This window comes from Typopeltis vanoorti, chromosome 24 (genome assembly GCF_054136105.1).
Source record: "Typopeltis vanoorti isolate ZY-2024b chromosome 24, IOZ_Tvanoo_1.0, whole genome shotgun sequence".
Taxonomy (NCBI): Eukaryota; Metazoa; Arthropoda; class Arachnida; order Uropygi; family Thelyphonidae; genus Typopeltis; species Typopeltis vanoorti.
The window spans coordinates 28618898-28632642 of record NC_143572.1 but is presented as its reverse complement, the minus strand read 5'-3'; the positions used below and the strand labels follow the sequence as shown (position 1 = coordinate 28632642).

The following is a 13745-nucleotide window of genomic DNA, read 5'->3' as shown; positions in this document are numbered from 1 at the left end:
ACTAAACAGTATATTAGGGCGCATGTTTAGAGACTGGCTGTTTGATAGTATCAGAGAGTTCTCTATGGAGGAACGATATCCGACGAGAGGAAAGTTACAAGTGGTGTACACCAAGGATCTGTTTTGGGTTCATTGCTGTTGAATTTGTATTTAAATGACATCGGGAGATGTGTGAATGGGTGATATGCAGTTATCTGCAGAACTATCAGGTATATAGTGGATGCCGTAGTTAATATAAGCGGATGCAAAAGACATGAATCCACTGCGTGAATGGGTCAATAAGTGGGGTTATCAATTGAATGTTTCGAAGTGTGATATTTTGAAATTTGGGAAGCAGAGATGGGATGTAGAGTACACAATCGGTGGAAATATCTTGGAAGAGGTAGAGGAGATGAGCGATCTGAAAGGGATTGTGGACAAGGATCTAAACTGTAGGGGACATATTGATAAAATTGTAAGGATAGTAGAGCGGGTAATGGGAATGATGCGGAGGGCACTGACTTGTAGAAGTAAGGATGTTATGGTTGCCTTGTATAAGGCATTGATTATGGATTGCTGTGCACAGATTTGGTCAATCGATTTTCAAAAGGATGACAAAATGTTGGAAAAGGTCCAGAGACTATTGACTGAGGTGCTTTCCGGTCTCTGGAATGTTGAGTATGAAGACAGATTGAGAAAATGAAATTTTCAGAAATTGGTGGATAGAAGAGGAGAGGGGATATGAGCGAGACATATAAGCTATTAAGAGGTTATTGCCACAGTAACCTCGGGGGGAGGGATTTTGCATAGAATGGGCGAAAACAGGAGGTCATCCCTGGGAACTGTATAAGGAGAGCGTGAGCAAGGGAGTGAGGAGCAGGGTTTTTGCATGGAGAGTGGTGAGTGATTGGAATGTATTGCCTGAGAGTGTGGTGAGCGTGGAGACAGTGAACATACTTAAGGCACGGTGTGATAAACTATGTGTGTAACAGTGGGACCTCCCGCGATGAGGCTTTTAACTCCATGGAGATTTAATAATAATAATAATCATGAAATATGATCAGGGTATTTCCGTTGCCATGGATACTAAATGCAACGTAACGAAACGTCAAGTAAGATTACCATGGAAACATAAGGAAATGAAACAAGAAACAAGAATTAAAAGCATACAATTTTATTTTGTCTGTATTTTCATAAATATTATTAATCAATTTCTCATTGCTGAATATTGCCATCGAAAAAATATATATATATATGCTGTTAGAACATTAAAATTTAATTGCTATGTTTTTCTTTTAATTTTAGAAAACTCTTTTAATTTACATCTTTCTTCCTTGAGTATTTTAAGAAAATTCAATTTTATACAACAATAAATATTGGCACGAAAAATATTGATTTTTTTTTATCCATTTGGCTGACAAATATTTAAGAAAGTTTCTTTATTGACACCGAAGATTTATATAGTTAAACACCACTGGTTAAAAAAAAAAACAGACGCACAAAGTCATCTTAGAACAGCATCATAGGTAGGTATCGATGGCATGCACGTGCAATTTATGACAATGAACAAAAACGAACAACAACAAAAAAAAACGTCAATACGATATTTAGGTCACATCTTGGAAAATCCAAATCTTTTCTATCATTACAATCAATACGACATCCTCTTCGCAATGTGGATGGCCAAATGGAAATTTAAGGGTTGTCTTTTCATCCTCTGGTGCCCTTCAACTTCTCCATATAATCGCTAAGCTCTGCACCATCAAAAACGTCATCATCCAACATCTGCAGGCTACTGTTGCTTATAGAATTGCTCATCTTCTTGGGATCATCGGCATCACTGGCTTCGAGGATAGAGATGGCGGGAGTGACTAGGTTGTTCTCGTAACGTACTTTAATTCCATGGTTCATCTTGACTTCGCGATCTGATTGATGGGAAGCTATACCATCTTCCATCAGGTGTGGTGATTCTGACAGTAGTGAAAATTCTGTTGTTTCCAGGCCACCCGAGCGGAGTGTACTGTTGTAGAGGGACATGTTTGGAAACGTACCCCGTCGGGTGGCCCTGCGCCCTAAACATCGTGCCAAAGTATCCCGAAAGGCATGTCGGAATTTCAACGACATGATGCTGTACAGGAAAGGATTGATGGTGGCGCTGATGTAGTAAGTAATACCAGATATATAGGTGAGTGCTGTGAAGATCATTATATCGGATGGGGTTGGTTCCAATACGTAGACGGCCATCAAACGCTGAGCATGAAATGGAACCCAGCAAACAAAAAAAGCCACTACAACAGCCACTGAAAGCAGAAAATAAAAAAATAAATATTAGGTTCATGTATAGAAACTATTGCCAAGTTAAGGATATTACATTATTATTAACAGTTAAATTTTCTTCTTTAGCATTTTTGAGTCAGTAACAAAATAATCTGAAATTCTACAAACAAACATCTCATGTAATTATCATAAAATTGGCATTGACGCATGCTCAGTGAAATCAACAGAACGAATGGTGAGCATGCGCATAATACGTGTTTATACGTGAATTTTGATAAATATCTGCTCATGCGTATTAGAGAGAAGCACAAACAGAATATAAATCATATAGAATATCACAATTTACATAAAATAATTAACATCGATATAAATTATAGTAAACGAAACTAATTACTAGCAAATTGATACCATATCTACTTGGAAACCAATAAATAGAGGAGTCCGTCAAGGCTGTCCTTTATCATCCATATTATTTAACATATATATGGACAATATTATTTTTAAAAAATGGATAGAAGTAAATACATGTGGCCTCCAAGTTTAATCGACATACAAGAATAGACACGCTACTCTTTGCTGATGATCAGATCATCTTTGGGAAGACTGAAGATGAACTGCAGAAAGCAATCTGTAATTTAAATAATATTATACAACACTATGGGCTGGAAATATCAATGGAGAAAACTAAAGTCATCGCTTTTTATGGAGATAACCTGTCAGAAGTAAAATAGTAATAAATAATAAAATAATTCATCATCAATGTATCTGTCAAAGGATACAATGAGGAAAGATGGTGATTTAATTCAACTAACAAAAGTGCAATACACTTTTGAGCATTAGGAAGTGATGAAGCCTGTCGTAGAAAACATGCTTTAGCTCACTGTTGAGTAAGTAATGCGTTTACAAGATAAACATATTAGATAAAATAATATTCTTGGTATTTCTCATTTTGGAGAAAGCTGTTTGGGGATGACTCAGAATATCAGGTTACTTTTACTTGTACACTAAATGACGTTTAAGTCGGGAGTTTTATCACTTAAGCTTTCAGAGATAAACATCTAAGATCACTTGAAACTTACGACGTCAAAGCGTGCTTATCAAAGAAGCTTTGTTTTCATCAACGAATCATACTCGAGGACATTTCATTTGCAACCTAGAACTGTACTTCCTAACCCACATACAGATACACAAGTGGGTTCGATAGATCGAAAAAAATCACAGTTCACTAACTCCGTAGTAAACGACAATAAAATATTTCAGTCCATCTACGAAAAACAAAGTGTAAAATTCCCAAATCATATTTTTTTATAAAAAAATAATAAAATTATCGATTGTTTTCTAACTTTAAAAATATACTTACTGTATATAAATATACACACTAAAACGACATTGGCTACAAATATAAACATCAGTGTGGCTTGGGATTTAAGTTTTCTACAACGTATTGAAAACTGGAGTATATTTATAACACCTAAATCGATTTTCTACTTCAGAAATAAGTAGAAAATTTAGTATGCGATCTCCAATAGCATGATTATTTATCAGAAACTTCGTTTTTTAGCATAAAGATTAGTTTCTGATACTAACTAGAAAGTATGCTTTTTTCTAACATGAATATATTTAAATTTACCTGAAACAGAAATTAGATTTAATCAGTCAAATTTATCATATTCTATTTGGAAATCAGTCTAAACTTATTTGTGCTATTTCCAATGAAAGTGTCGTGTGATTAATCTCAGATGCAGTGGTTGTATTTAGGTTGTAATCCATTTTAAGCACTAGTCTTGAGACAATGAGTTTACTTGTTATTAAGGCTACTGTTTAATACATATTGATTTAAACGAGGCCTTTTATTTCTCCTTCTGCAATCAGTGAACAAGCTTTAATAGAGCCTTTAACCAGAAGTTGTCTTGCTTCAAAATAAAGCTGAAAGTCGATAATCACGATTTAGTACATTAAACGCAAACTATAAGTTCCTAAATCCTCTCCAACTTCACGTAATTAACGACTGTTTCCAAAATCCATTTGTTTCCATGGTTACCACCACTGTGACAACCATCAATAATTCTCGTATTGTGTTAATAGCTATTTTAAGAGCTCTCGTACTAACAGAGGTCAAATGCGAACAAGAATCTCCCAAATTTTCCGATTAGTAACATTCGTGGCCTTGACACGAGCATGGAGAATACACCTAGAGTCATAGCCCTGTAGAAAGCAGCTGGAGAATCGTTAGGTGTACTATCTCTGACAACAATTCTGCATTCATCACTCCGTGTGTGTGTGTGTGTGTGTGTGTGTGTGTGTGTGTGTGTGTGTGTGTGTGTGTGTGTGTGTGTGTGTGTGTGTGTGTGTGTGTGTGTGTGTGTGTGTGTGTGTGTGTGTGTGTGTGTGTGTGTGTGTGTGTGTGTGTGTGTGTGTGTGTGTGTGTGTGTGTGTGTGTGTGAAAAGTGACGTCATCTCTTCTTTTGAACTCCAACAGAATTCTTCACGCGTGAAGAGCATTTGTGGTTTCTTAAAATACATCCTTAAGTTGGCAGAGAAAGTAATTGTTGCTTAATTAAGGGATCTCTCGCACAACAAGAAACATTTCACGTCCTATAGTGTACTCAGTGCTTTTGTACAAAAAAATAAAATTGTGTTTGGAGGTTTATAAACCAATTTTTAAACGCATCACACTAAGCTACCATAATGTAACAAGCATGATAGAAATATGAAAATATATAAAGCTAATCATTTTTCCAACATAATTTAATACAAATAAAGCTAATCATTTTTCCAACATAATTTAATACAAACGGCTAAAAAGGAAACAAGATTCTAGCTTCAAACAGCACATCATTTCAACAAGCACTGCCATGTAGTCCTTATAGTCCTTATAAGAACTGGGCGATGGACTGAGTCCTTGACTCTTTATCCCGTCATCTGAATGAAGTAAATCTGTGTAGATGGAGTGTTATTGAGCTAAAAAGCTCTAGTCATGGCTGGATAGCTGCAATAGCCGAGCCTCAGTTAAAACTTCATTGGCTACAGCATTGCCATCCGCTACCCTGGAAGTCCTAAAAAGGACTACCAGAAAGCGCACTGCCATGTAAAATCAAAGAAGTGGAATTTCATTATGTTATAACTAATTAAAGATTTGGTGTCTGAACAAAATTACGTTAAGTATGACAATTATAAAAAATTCTAAAAAAATTAATATTTATTTAAAATTATTATTTTATAAAAATGTTTATAGTTTATCAATAAATATAATATAAAATTTCTATTTATATATTAGGATTTCTTTCTTCTGCACTATATGCTATTGTGATATTCACATATTACATAACCACTGTAAGTTATTTATTTTTAAAAATTTTATATATATATTAGTTTGTAACCTAATAAATAATTGAAACATTGTACTTGTTCTGTATCTTCTCCATTGAGATTGCAGTTAATATTTTCCGTGGGTCTACCTATGGTTATAGTTTTGTCTTTCTATTTTAATCATATTTGTTACAAGAAGTTACTCAGTTCTGGTAGTTCAGAAGCCCTATAGGATTTATTTAGAACTATAAAATTGTCTCTATAAAGTGCTGAGTTTAGTAACTATGGTTTCGATATTAGGTAATCAACATGTGCAGTTTTCGTTAACTTTTACGTAGTTGCCTGCTACGTATCTTTGTGTTTTTTTCCGTTTCGCTGTGAATTATAAATTATTTATAACTATTATTTTATTTTATTGTTATTAATAATGGCAGATAGAATTCAAGGTAAGGGTGCTGTTGCTTCCAGTGAAAAGAAGACGCCTAATATTATTACTTTATACGTTAACATTAAAATTATTAAGTTCATGACCGTGTTGTATTCAAACACTAAGATAGTAAGATAGACCACATGCTAAACTTACCCTTGCCCTATTGTTGTTACAATTAATAGAAAGATAAAATCTTAGGTAGGTGAAAAGTGCTATACTAATTAATAGTATGATTATCCATAAATCTGACAATTTATTGACGAAATAAAAATTAAAAAAACTTTCAATTCTAATTTGATGAGCAAAGTGGTTGGTATGCTTTCTTAAACCAAACTGTTCAAAATAACTTTTACGTTTGCGAATCTGACGTAAATAAATGCTTTACTTAAAATTTAACTGCTTATATATGACTGCTTAAAACGTTAGTAAACCATTATACAGACAAGTTAAAAAAAAAAAAAGTGATTCGCTATACGACGGTGGTCAGAAACTTTATGTGTCGTATGATCGTTCTCTATACCTGTACTGAGTAACACTTGTATAGGTATCTTTCGTATGTCTTTTCTAGATCTGAAAAACTTAAATACAGATCATTGTTAAAGGCTAATGAAATCTCAACTATTTGTCTTAAAGTGAAACATGATTTTGACAGTCTCTGTTTTGAGCTCAGCTTGTTCTTCCATAATTCGTTTGCACCTCCCTTCTCAATATGGTTGCACAAATCTTACTGAGAACACTCAATACAGAAATTCCTCTGCAGTTCTCACATTCAGTTTCATTTCCATTATTATAGATGGGAACTAAGAGAGTTTCTACTCCAATCATATGCGATTCGACCTTCCGACCAGGCCCTGTGAATTATGCACAACCATTGCAAAACTTTTATACCTCCATACTTAAGCATTTCGAACACGATTTATTTCAGCAGCTCGATATATCGACTACATAAAATTCCACGAGTACAAAAAAGTCTGGACACCAAACATCGCGTTCCTTGGGAAAAAGATTAAGGTCAATCTTCAACTTCTTGTGTACACTATGCCGTTATGATTTTTCCATTTTTGCAGACACCACCCACATACATTATTGGTTGAATCAGTCAATTTCTTCAGATATTTTTCACTTCGTCTCTAAGTTTTTTTTTTTTTTTTGGTATTTTAAAGGTATTTCATTTGTAATAATGTGTCTGTATTTCACCTTTAAAGTTGCACGTTTCAAAAAAAAAAAAAAAAAAAAAAAAACGTAAAACAACAAATCTACTAATTGGGTAGCCTACCCTAATAGATACTCGTAGCTCAAGGCAACACAACTATAGAGAAGTGTATCATCCATTGCATTCTTATTTATTTATTTTTAACATGTTTTCGAACCTACGTGTCGCAAGTAATTCTCTGACCAATTATGCGATAAACGTTTCACTGTCTCCTCAACCACCCGAAAGTCGATGTAAATCACTTAAGTGACCATTTAATCTCTTTATAATGACCTACTTCACTGACAAATAAAAATACACAGGCTGTTTTCCTTTCCATCCCATTAGGGGGCGTTAGTTAAGTGAATTATGATGCTTCACGGTATGCGAACCTTGACTCTATATTCCAGGCCAATAAACATGATTAATGATTGAATTTGTGACAATGAACCCAGTGCTATTTAAATATTCCCTACAAAGCAATGAAAGGTCGTGAATTAAGTCTCTTGAATATTCAATTATTTTTATTCTGTGTACTTTTTTTGTTTATATATTTATTTTATATTTTTTAAAGTTCATCAAAAGCATGCGCTTCTGCACGTAGACTATTCTAAGTGCATCTACAAAAACTCTAATAATCTTTCATATATAAACACTACCGCTGAGTTTCGACAGCCTAAGTGCTCATCGGTGTCCACTACAGAAACACAGCTCTTCTATCAGGTTTCTTAGCTGTGTCAAGGATTTCCTAATCAATGACACGTTGCTCTTTTTTGTTTGTAGAAGACCACACGTACGTTCGCGCGAACACCCAATACTTGTGCAGACAGCTGCATGTTTATAACCGCCAATAAAATAGCCCATAACTGTTTACTGTAAGGTTCGTCAGGAAGAACCAGCCAGTCGTTTTATTTTTGTCTCTTTTTTTTCCCCTTTCTCTCTCTCATGAAAAGAAAACATAAACTGGAAGCTTCTTTGATTGGATTTCTTTCTTCAACATCATCCAGATCATAAACACACACTTCCGATGTGTTAATAGTCTTGATTTGTAGAACCATTGCAGCAATACTCAGAAGTATTTAAAAATTTATATCTGCCATTGAGCGTTTTCCCCTCTCTCTATCTCGAGAGAGAGAGAGAGAGAGAGAGAGTAATCAGTAATGAGGTGAACACATTGGTAACTTTAACAAGATGTACTTGTTACATCTGCAATATGAACAACAATATGTAAGCTATGTATACCATTAATCTTACAGACAAAATGAAAATGAATAAAAACTATAATTTTATTAATTCATATTCTAAAATTGAAATGGTTAATTGAACATCAAACATTTTATAAGTCAGAGAAATTCATATTACATTAAAAATAAAAATGAATACATTAAACTACATATCAAATAATAAATCACATATATATACTTATTATAAATAAATAAAAATTGATAAAAAAAGTACATTTTTAGTTTTATAGATGTAGGTAATAAACGATAATATAAATATAAAGGAATAAAAGTTACCAAAAGTTCCAGTCGTGGCTGAGTAACCGCAATAGCCGAGCCTCAGTTAAAACTTCATTGGTTACAGCACTGCCATCAGTTAACCTCGAAGTCTTAAAAAGGACTCTCCTTTTTCAACTTACCAAAATCCTTATAAGGACTGGCTTAAAGGGGCGAAGCAAGAATGCTTTTTATCTTCCCCGTTATCTGTAGAGGACAGTGTAGGGATAAGGTGTTATTGAGCTATTAAAGCTCTGATCATGGCAGAAGGGTAACAGCAATAGCCTAGCCTCAGTTAGAACTTCATTGGCTACAGCATTGCCATCCATTACCCTCCAAGGGTATTATTAATCACCGCATCTCATGGTCGATTCGTTCTTGGTTGATATTCAAGTTACCAAAATAGTCCTTATAACCACTGGCTTAAAGGGGCGAAGCAAGAATGCCTTTTATCTTCCCAGTTATCTGTAGAAGACAGTGTAGGGATAAGGTGTTATTGAGCTATTAAAGCTCTGATCATGGCAGGAGGGTAACAGCAGTTACTGACTGAGCCTCAGTCAGAACTTCATTGGCTACAGCATTTCCATCCATTACCCTCCCAAGGTTTCATCCATATAACTAAATCATATTTTTAAGTTGTTTTTTTGTGAGTTATTTTTAAGTTACGAAAATGTTAACTATTATTTTAATGTAAGATATTCAAAAAAAAAATGGTATATTAGATTTTAATATTTTTATAAGAGTTATGAAATATATATTAAATAATAATTAAAATTTTAGAAACATTATTTTTTATTATATCATATTATATAACTAAAATAAATTAATTATTAAATTTTTATGAGTACATATGATTAAACTTTTAAATGTACATAAATAAATTATTTGATTTTCAATTATTTTTATTTTATATAAATGTATATATATTTATAAATTATTTTATTTATTTGAAATGTATATGTCAGTTATATATCTAGTACACCTTATTACGATATAATAATATGAAAATGAGAACCTTTGTAACACTCAGATTGACTAAACTAATGCAGAGAAAGTAGATGCTTTAAGTTTTATTTATTTATATTTATTTAGGAATCTCGAGTTTTTAATCCCGCAAATGAGTAATTTTGGCCTGAAGAACACAGATACAATAAACGACATATTTTTGCTAGCTGTGTAATCTCAAATGCTTCTATCGTTATAATAAAATCCAACACAATCCAGAAAAAGATAATGAAGATGATAAATACTCTCAATAGGTGTGTGTGTGGGGGGGGGGGGGGAATGAAATGTAACACTTTATTGTATAACTGAAGCAAAACATCATACCATTAAAGTTAGGCATAAATATTAGATTTTCAAAAATCATATTTCCATTTTTCTCCATTTTTTTTTAATTCTTTTTACTTTTGTATTTTATTTCACTTACACGGCAAGTTGGGTTTCTTTCTTTTTTTTTTTTCTTTTTAAAGAACAATTGAGTCGTTTAGTGGACGAAACACTTCCTTGAACTCTGTGACGCTCTCATTTGTCTGCCGCAATTTTTATTCATGCCTTTTTAAGATTCCATCTCCTCTCGCATCGAAGAACCATTCGCCGCAAAGAGTGCGGGGGGGTGAGTTGGGGGGGGGAGAGGAAATTGCACGTGCTGGTTATCGAGATACGAAGAGTAGTGCGCGCGTGTTCGGTGAAGGCCATAGAACAGAGAAATCTTCAACCGAAAGGTCAAACAAAGCTTCAGCGAAAACACATTTCATCACTTTTTTTTTTTTTTTCCGTTTTACTTTTACTTTTCTAAATTAATTACGCAGAACACAGCCATGGATTTGAAGAAGGACAAAGCAAAACAGCGAAGTGTTTTCTCGTGCTTGCTTTTGAAGATGATGATGAGAAACTTCAAAGATTTCGAACGTCGACAGAGATAAATATTCTCTCTGTTTTTGTTACTACGGCACGAAATATATAACCCTCACGAAACATCAAAACAGCTCTGGCTATGAAGAGTAACAAAAGCAGATCAGAGCAGAGTTATGAACGAAAAAACGTGCAACGCCTACTCCAATTGGCGAGCCGCTGATGTATAAGCCAATTGGCTTATTGCCCAAATGGCTTGTATTGACATTAAACATTATTAATATATCTTTATTGTTTCTTAATTGAATTTTGCTTCTAATAAAGCGAGTAATTTTTTTAATTAACTGTAAACAGTACATATTTTATCTTCAAGTTTGTTTCATTAATTGAGGAGAATAAAATTTCTAGCAGATCGTAATTAAATGTCCAAGACACAACAGTTCAGTGTGAGTTAATTCTGTAGTCGGTTGTTTGAGTTTCGTAGTTTTTTTTTTTTTTTTCAATTGATCTTATGTTATTGACCTACCTACTGCCTGTCTATCGATGAAGCATTTCCAAATACCGTTTGATATATTAGATTTTTTCGTAAAGTATGATTGACATGGTGCACTCACATGAATGCATCGCTCAAAGAAAATGAACTGAAAATGAGGCTCTCCATTTTGTGTTTATTCCTAATATCCTTCCCGGAATTCCAGTGAACATATAATACATATCTATAAAAGAAATATAGAATTTTTTTAAAACTTATTTCACAACCCACGAATCTGTAATGACCAAGGAGACATTCCACTAGCTTCCTACTGTTTCACATAACTTCATCGATTCACAATACGGCCAACGCATGAAGAACATCATCCCATAAGAATAAAACGAAGTCAATGCTAAAAAATATTTGCAGTCATTTCGGTTTATGAGCTGCCTTTTCTTAAATAACAAGATTTCTTTAAAACGCGACGTAAGAATTGCAAATGATGCGTGTGTCTCCTTGCGACAGAAAATTGAGTATCACACGACAAAACTAAAGTTAGATGAAGCAATAAAGAAAAGCGGGAAATCTATTTTTCGTGACATGCAATTACTGGTGAATAGTTCTTCTCATTTAGATGATTGTATTACTTACAGTTTTTCACGAATTTTCCAGATAAATCTTATAACCAAATTTTCCACAGCTTGCTATTGGGTAACCATGACGTCATAAGTGAACTGAAGCAATTCTAAGGAGAATGGGATTTCTCCTAAAAGTGAATCTCGCAACACTTACCCCTAAGTGGATGAATTATCTATGCAATGTTGGTGTACATACTGTGAAGTAGAGCATGGAGTTCTTATCTATGCAGAACGAAAAATCTTAAATTTAGAGTAGTTTTTTTCGAACTTACGAAAAGAGGATAAGAACATGTCTGGATTCTTGAATGATGATAAACACGAATAAATAAAGAAACGGCCTGCAAATATCCTTACCAGAGAATAATAAACAGATGTCAGTACGCATATAAAACTACAATCTTTTTGTAGTTCTAATCCAATATATGTAGTCCGTCTCTAAGAAATCTCTCCACGTGTAAAAGGAAGCCTTTGGAGTGTTTTCAGACTGTTTTCAGTTTTACTCTTAGATTTGACTGCATCCGTAAACACCTTCGCCTCAAAATAACTACTCGAGTATTCAGCCATATCAATACTTTCTACCAGGGGTGAAATCTCCATGCTTGCTGCGCAAACTCATTCATTGAGAAAGAAATAATATTTATTTGTTAATAAATGCATGCATTTATAAGCATTCCATTTAAGCTTTTATTTTTGTAGACAGAAGACGTTTTAAGCTTGCGCCGCAATAATTGAGCTTTGCGTTGTGTATCGAAGGCCGATGCTTGCTCGTCTAGTCGAAGCTACCTTGGCTTGCTCGGTTGTGTGAGCTTCCAGGTCCTCACAGCAGCACTGTGATTTCATGCGCGCGCATAGCCATTTCCGCACCCTTCACGTCATCTTAAACCCAGGCCATACGCAGTGAAAGTAGTTCTAGCTAGTGAGCTTCGGCCAGTCTTTACAAGTGTGCGTGTTGCTTGGGAAAATTAAGTTACAACCAACTTTTTATGACGATGTTATTGACCAGTTCATAAAGAAGAACCGTAGGGTAGAATTTGTATTCAAGTAGCTAAATTGAAAAAGATAAATATCATTTGTAAAATAAATGTCGTATTTGTATGATTAAATGTACATAAATTTCTAAATATATAGTTTTAAATGGTCAGTAATTCATTATTCCGCTAATCAGACTTCGATTACACACCTCTCATTCCCTGAATGATAACAAGAGCAAGCGTGAATTTCAAGACTAGATGATATATCTAGATGATCTATCATCATCATCAGTCTATGATGATAGAAATATTTAGAACAAATTAAAACAAAACTTAAATTAAAATTTAGATTGGCTATATTACAGATCACATTTAAATAAATTAAAATTTAGATTTATTAATTTAGATAGTTACAAGTTTAACTCCTTCAGCGACCACACTCATGCACTATAGTTTAACTCCTTTAAAGTGTGGAATTAACATGAAAAAGCTTAAATTAAAATTTCGCCAAGCCTTTTTGTTTTAGCCGTTCCCTACGTAAGTCACTATTTGACAGAAAAGTTTGTTTTTTCTTCTTCGTCTTCTTCGAAAACTTGAATGTTTAATTCCATAACTGAAGAAAATCGATACAAGAATCTCACCATTCTAGACATTAATGCATAATATTAGGAATAATGAAATGGCGCAGTTATCTGACGTGCTATTTTCCTTGATGCTTACGATATCATTAACAGCCTTGGACCAGCTATCAGTGACAGCTAGGGGTGAAGACTGGCTGCTCCCCAATCTTCAAAACAGTAGTTAAAGATAAAAGAGCCACTTCTACTCCTCAGCAAATAAAAGGCGTCAGGAGATTTTTTTCTTATCTTTAATTGCATTAAATTGATAAATAAACATTTAGATTAAGAAAAATTTTTAAGTGCGTAAAAAACACCATTAAAAATTCAGTGAAATGGCAAATATGTTTGGTTCATATCAGTTAAACTTTCGATGAGATTTCAGATATAATTGGTTTATATTAATTATTTAAAATTAATTTATATTTAATTGCAGTCTGTTGCAATGAATTCCCTTTGAAATGTTTTGAAGTGAAAATTTTTTCCATTAAAAAAGTCTCATTAAAT

The 13745-nt window shown here is 33.7% G+C and overlaps 1 protein-coding gene across 1 annotated transcript in view; it reads right to left on the bottom strand.

The window, feature by feature from the left end:
* Positions 1-1137: 1137 nt before the first annotated feature.
* Positions 1138-13745, bottom strand: part of LOC150093051 (pyrokinin-1 receptor-like) — a 66261-nt gene continuing 53653 nt past the window's right edge. Inside the window, exon 2 of the mRNA XM_090413559.1 lies at positions 1138-2279. Coding sequence (XP_090269685.1) covers positions 1690-2279 — 590 coding nt within the window. The 3' untranslated portion in view covers positions 1138-1689. The remainder of the gene's footprint in view (positions 2280-13745) is intronic.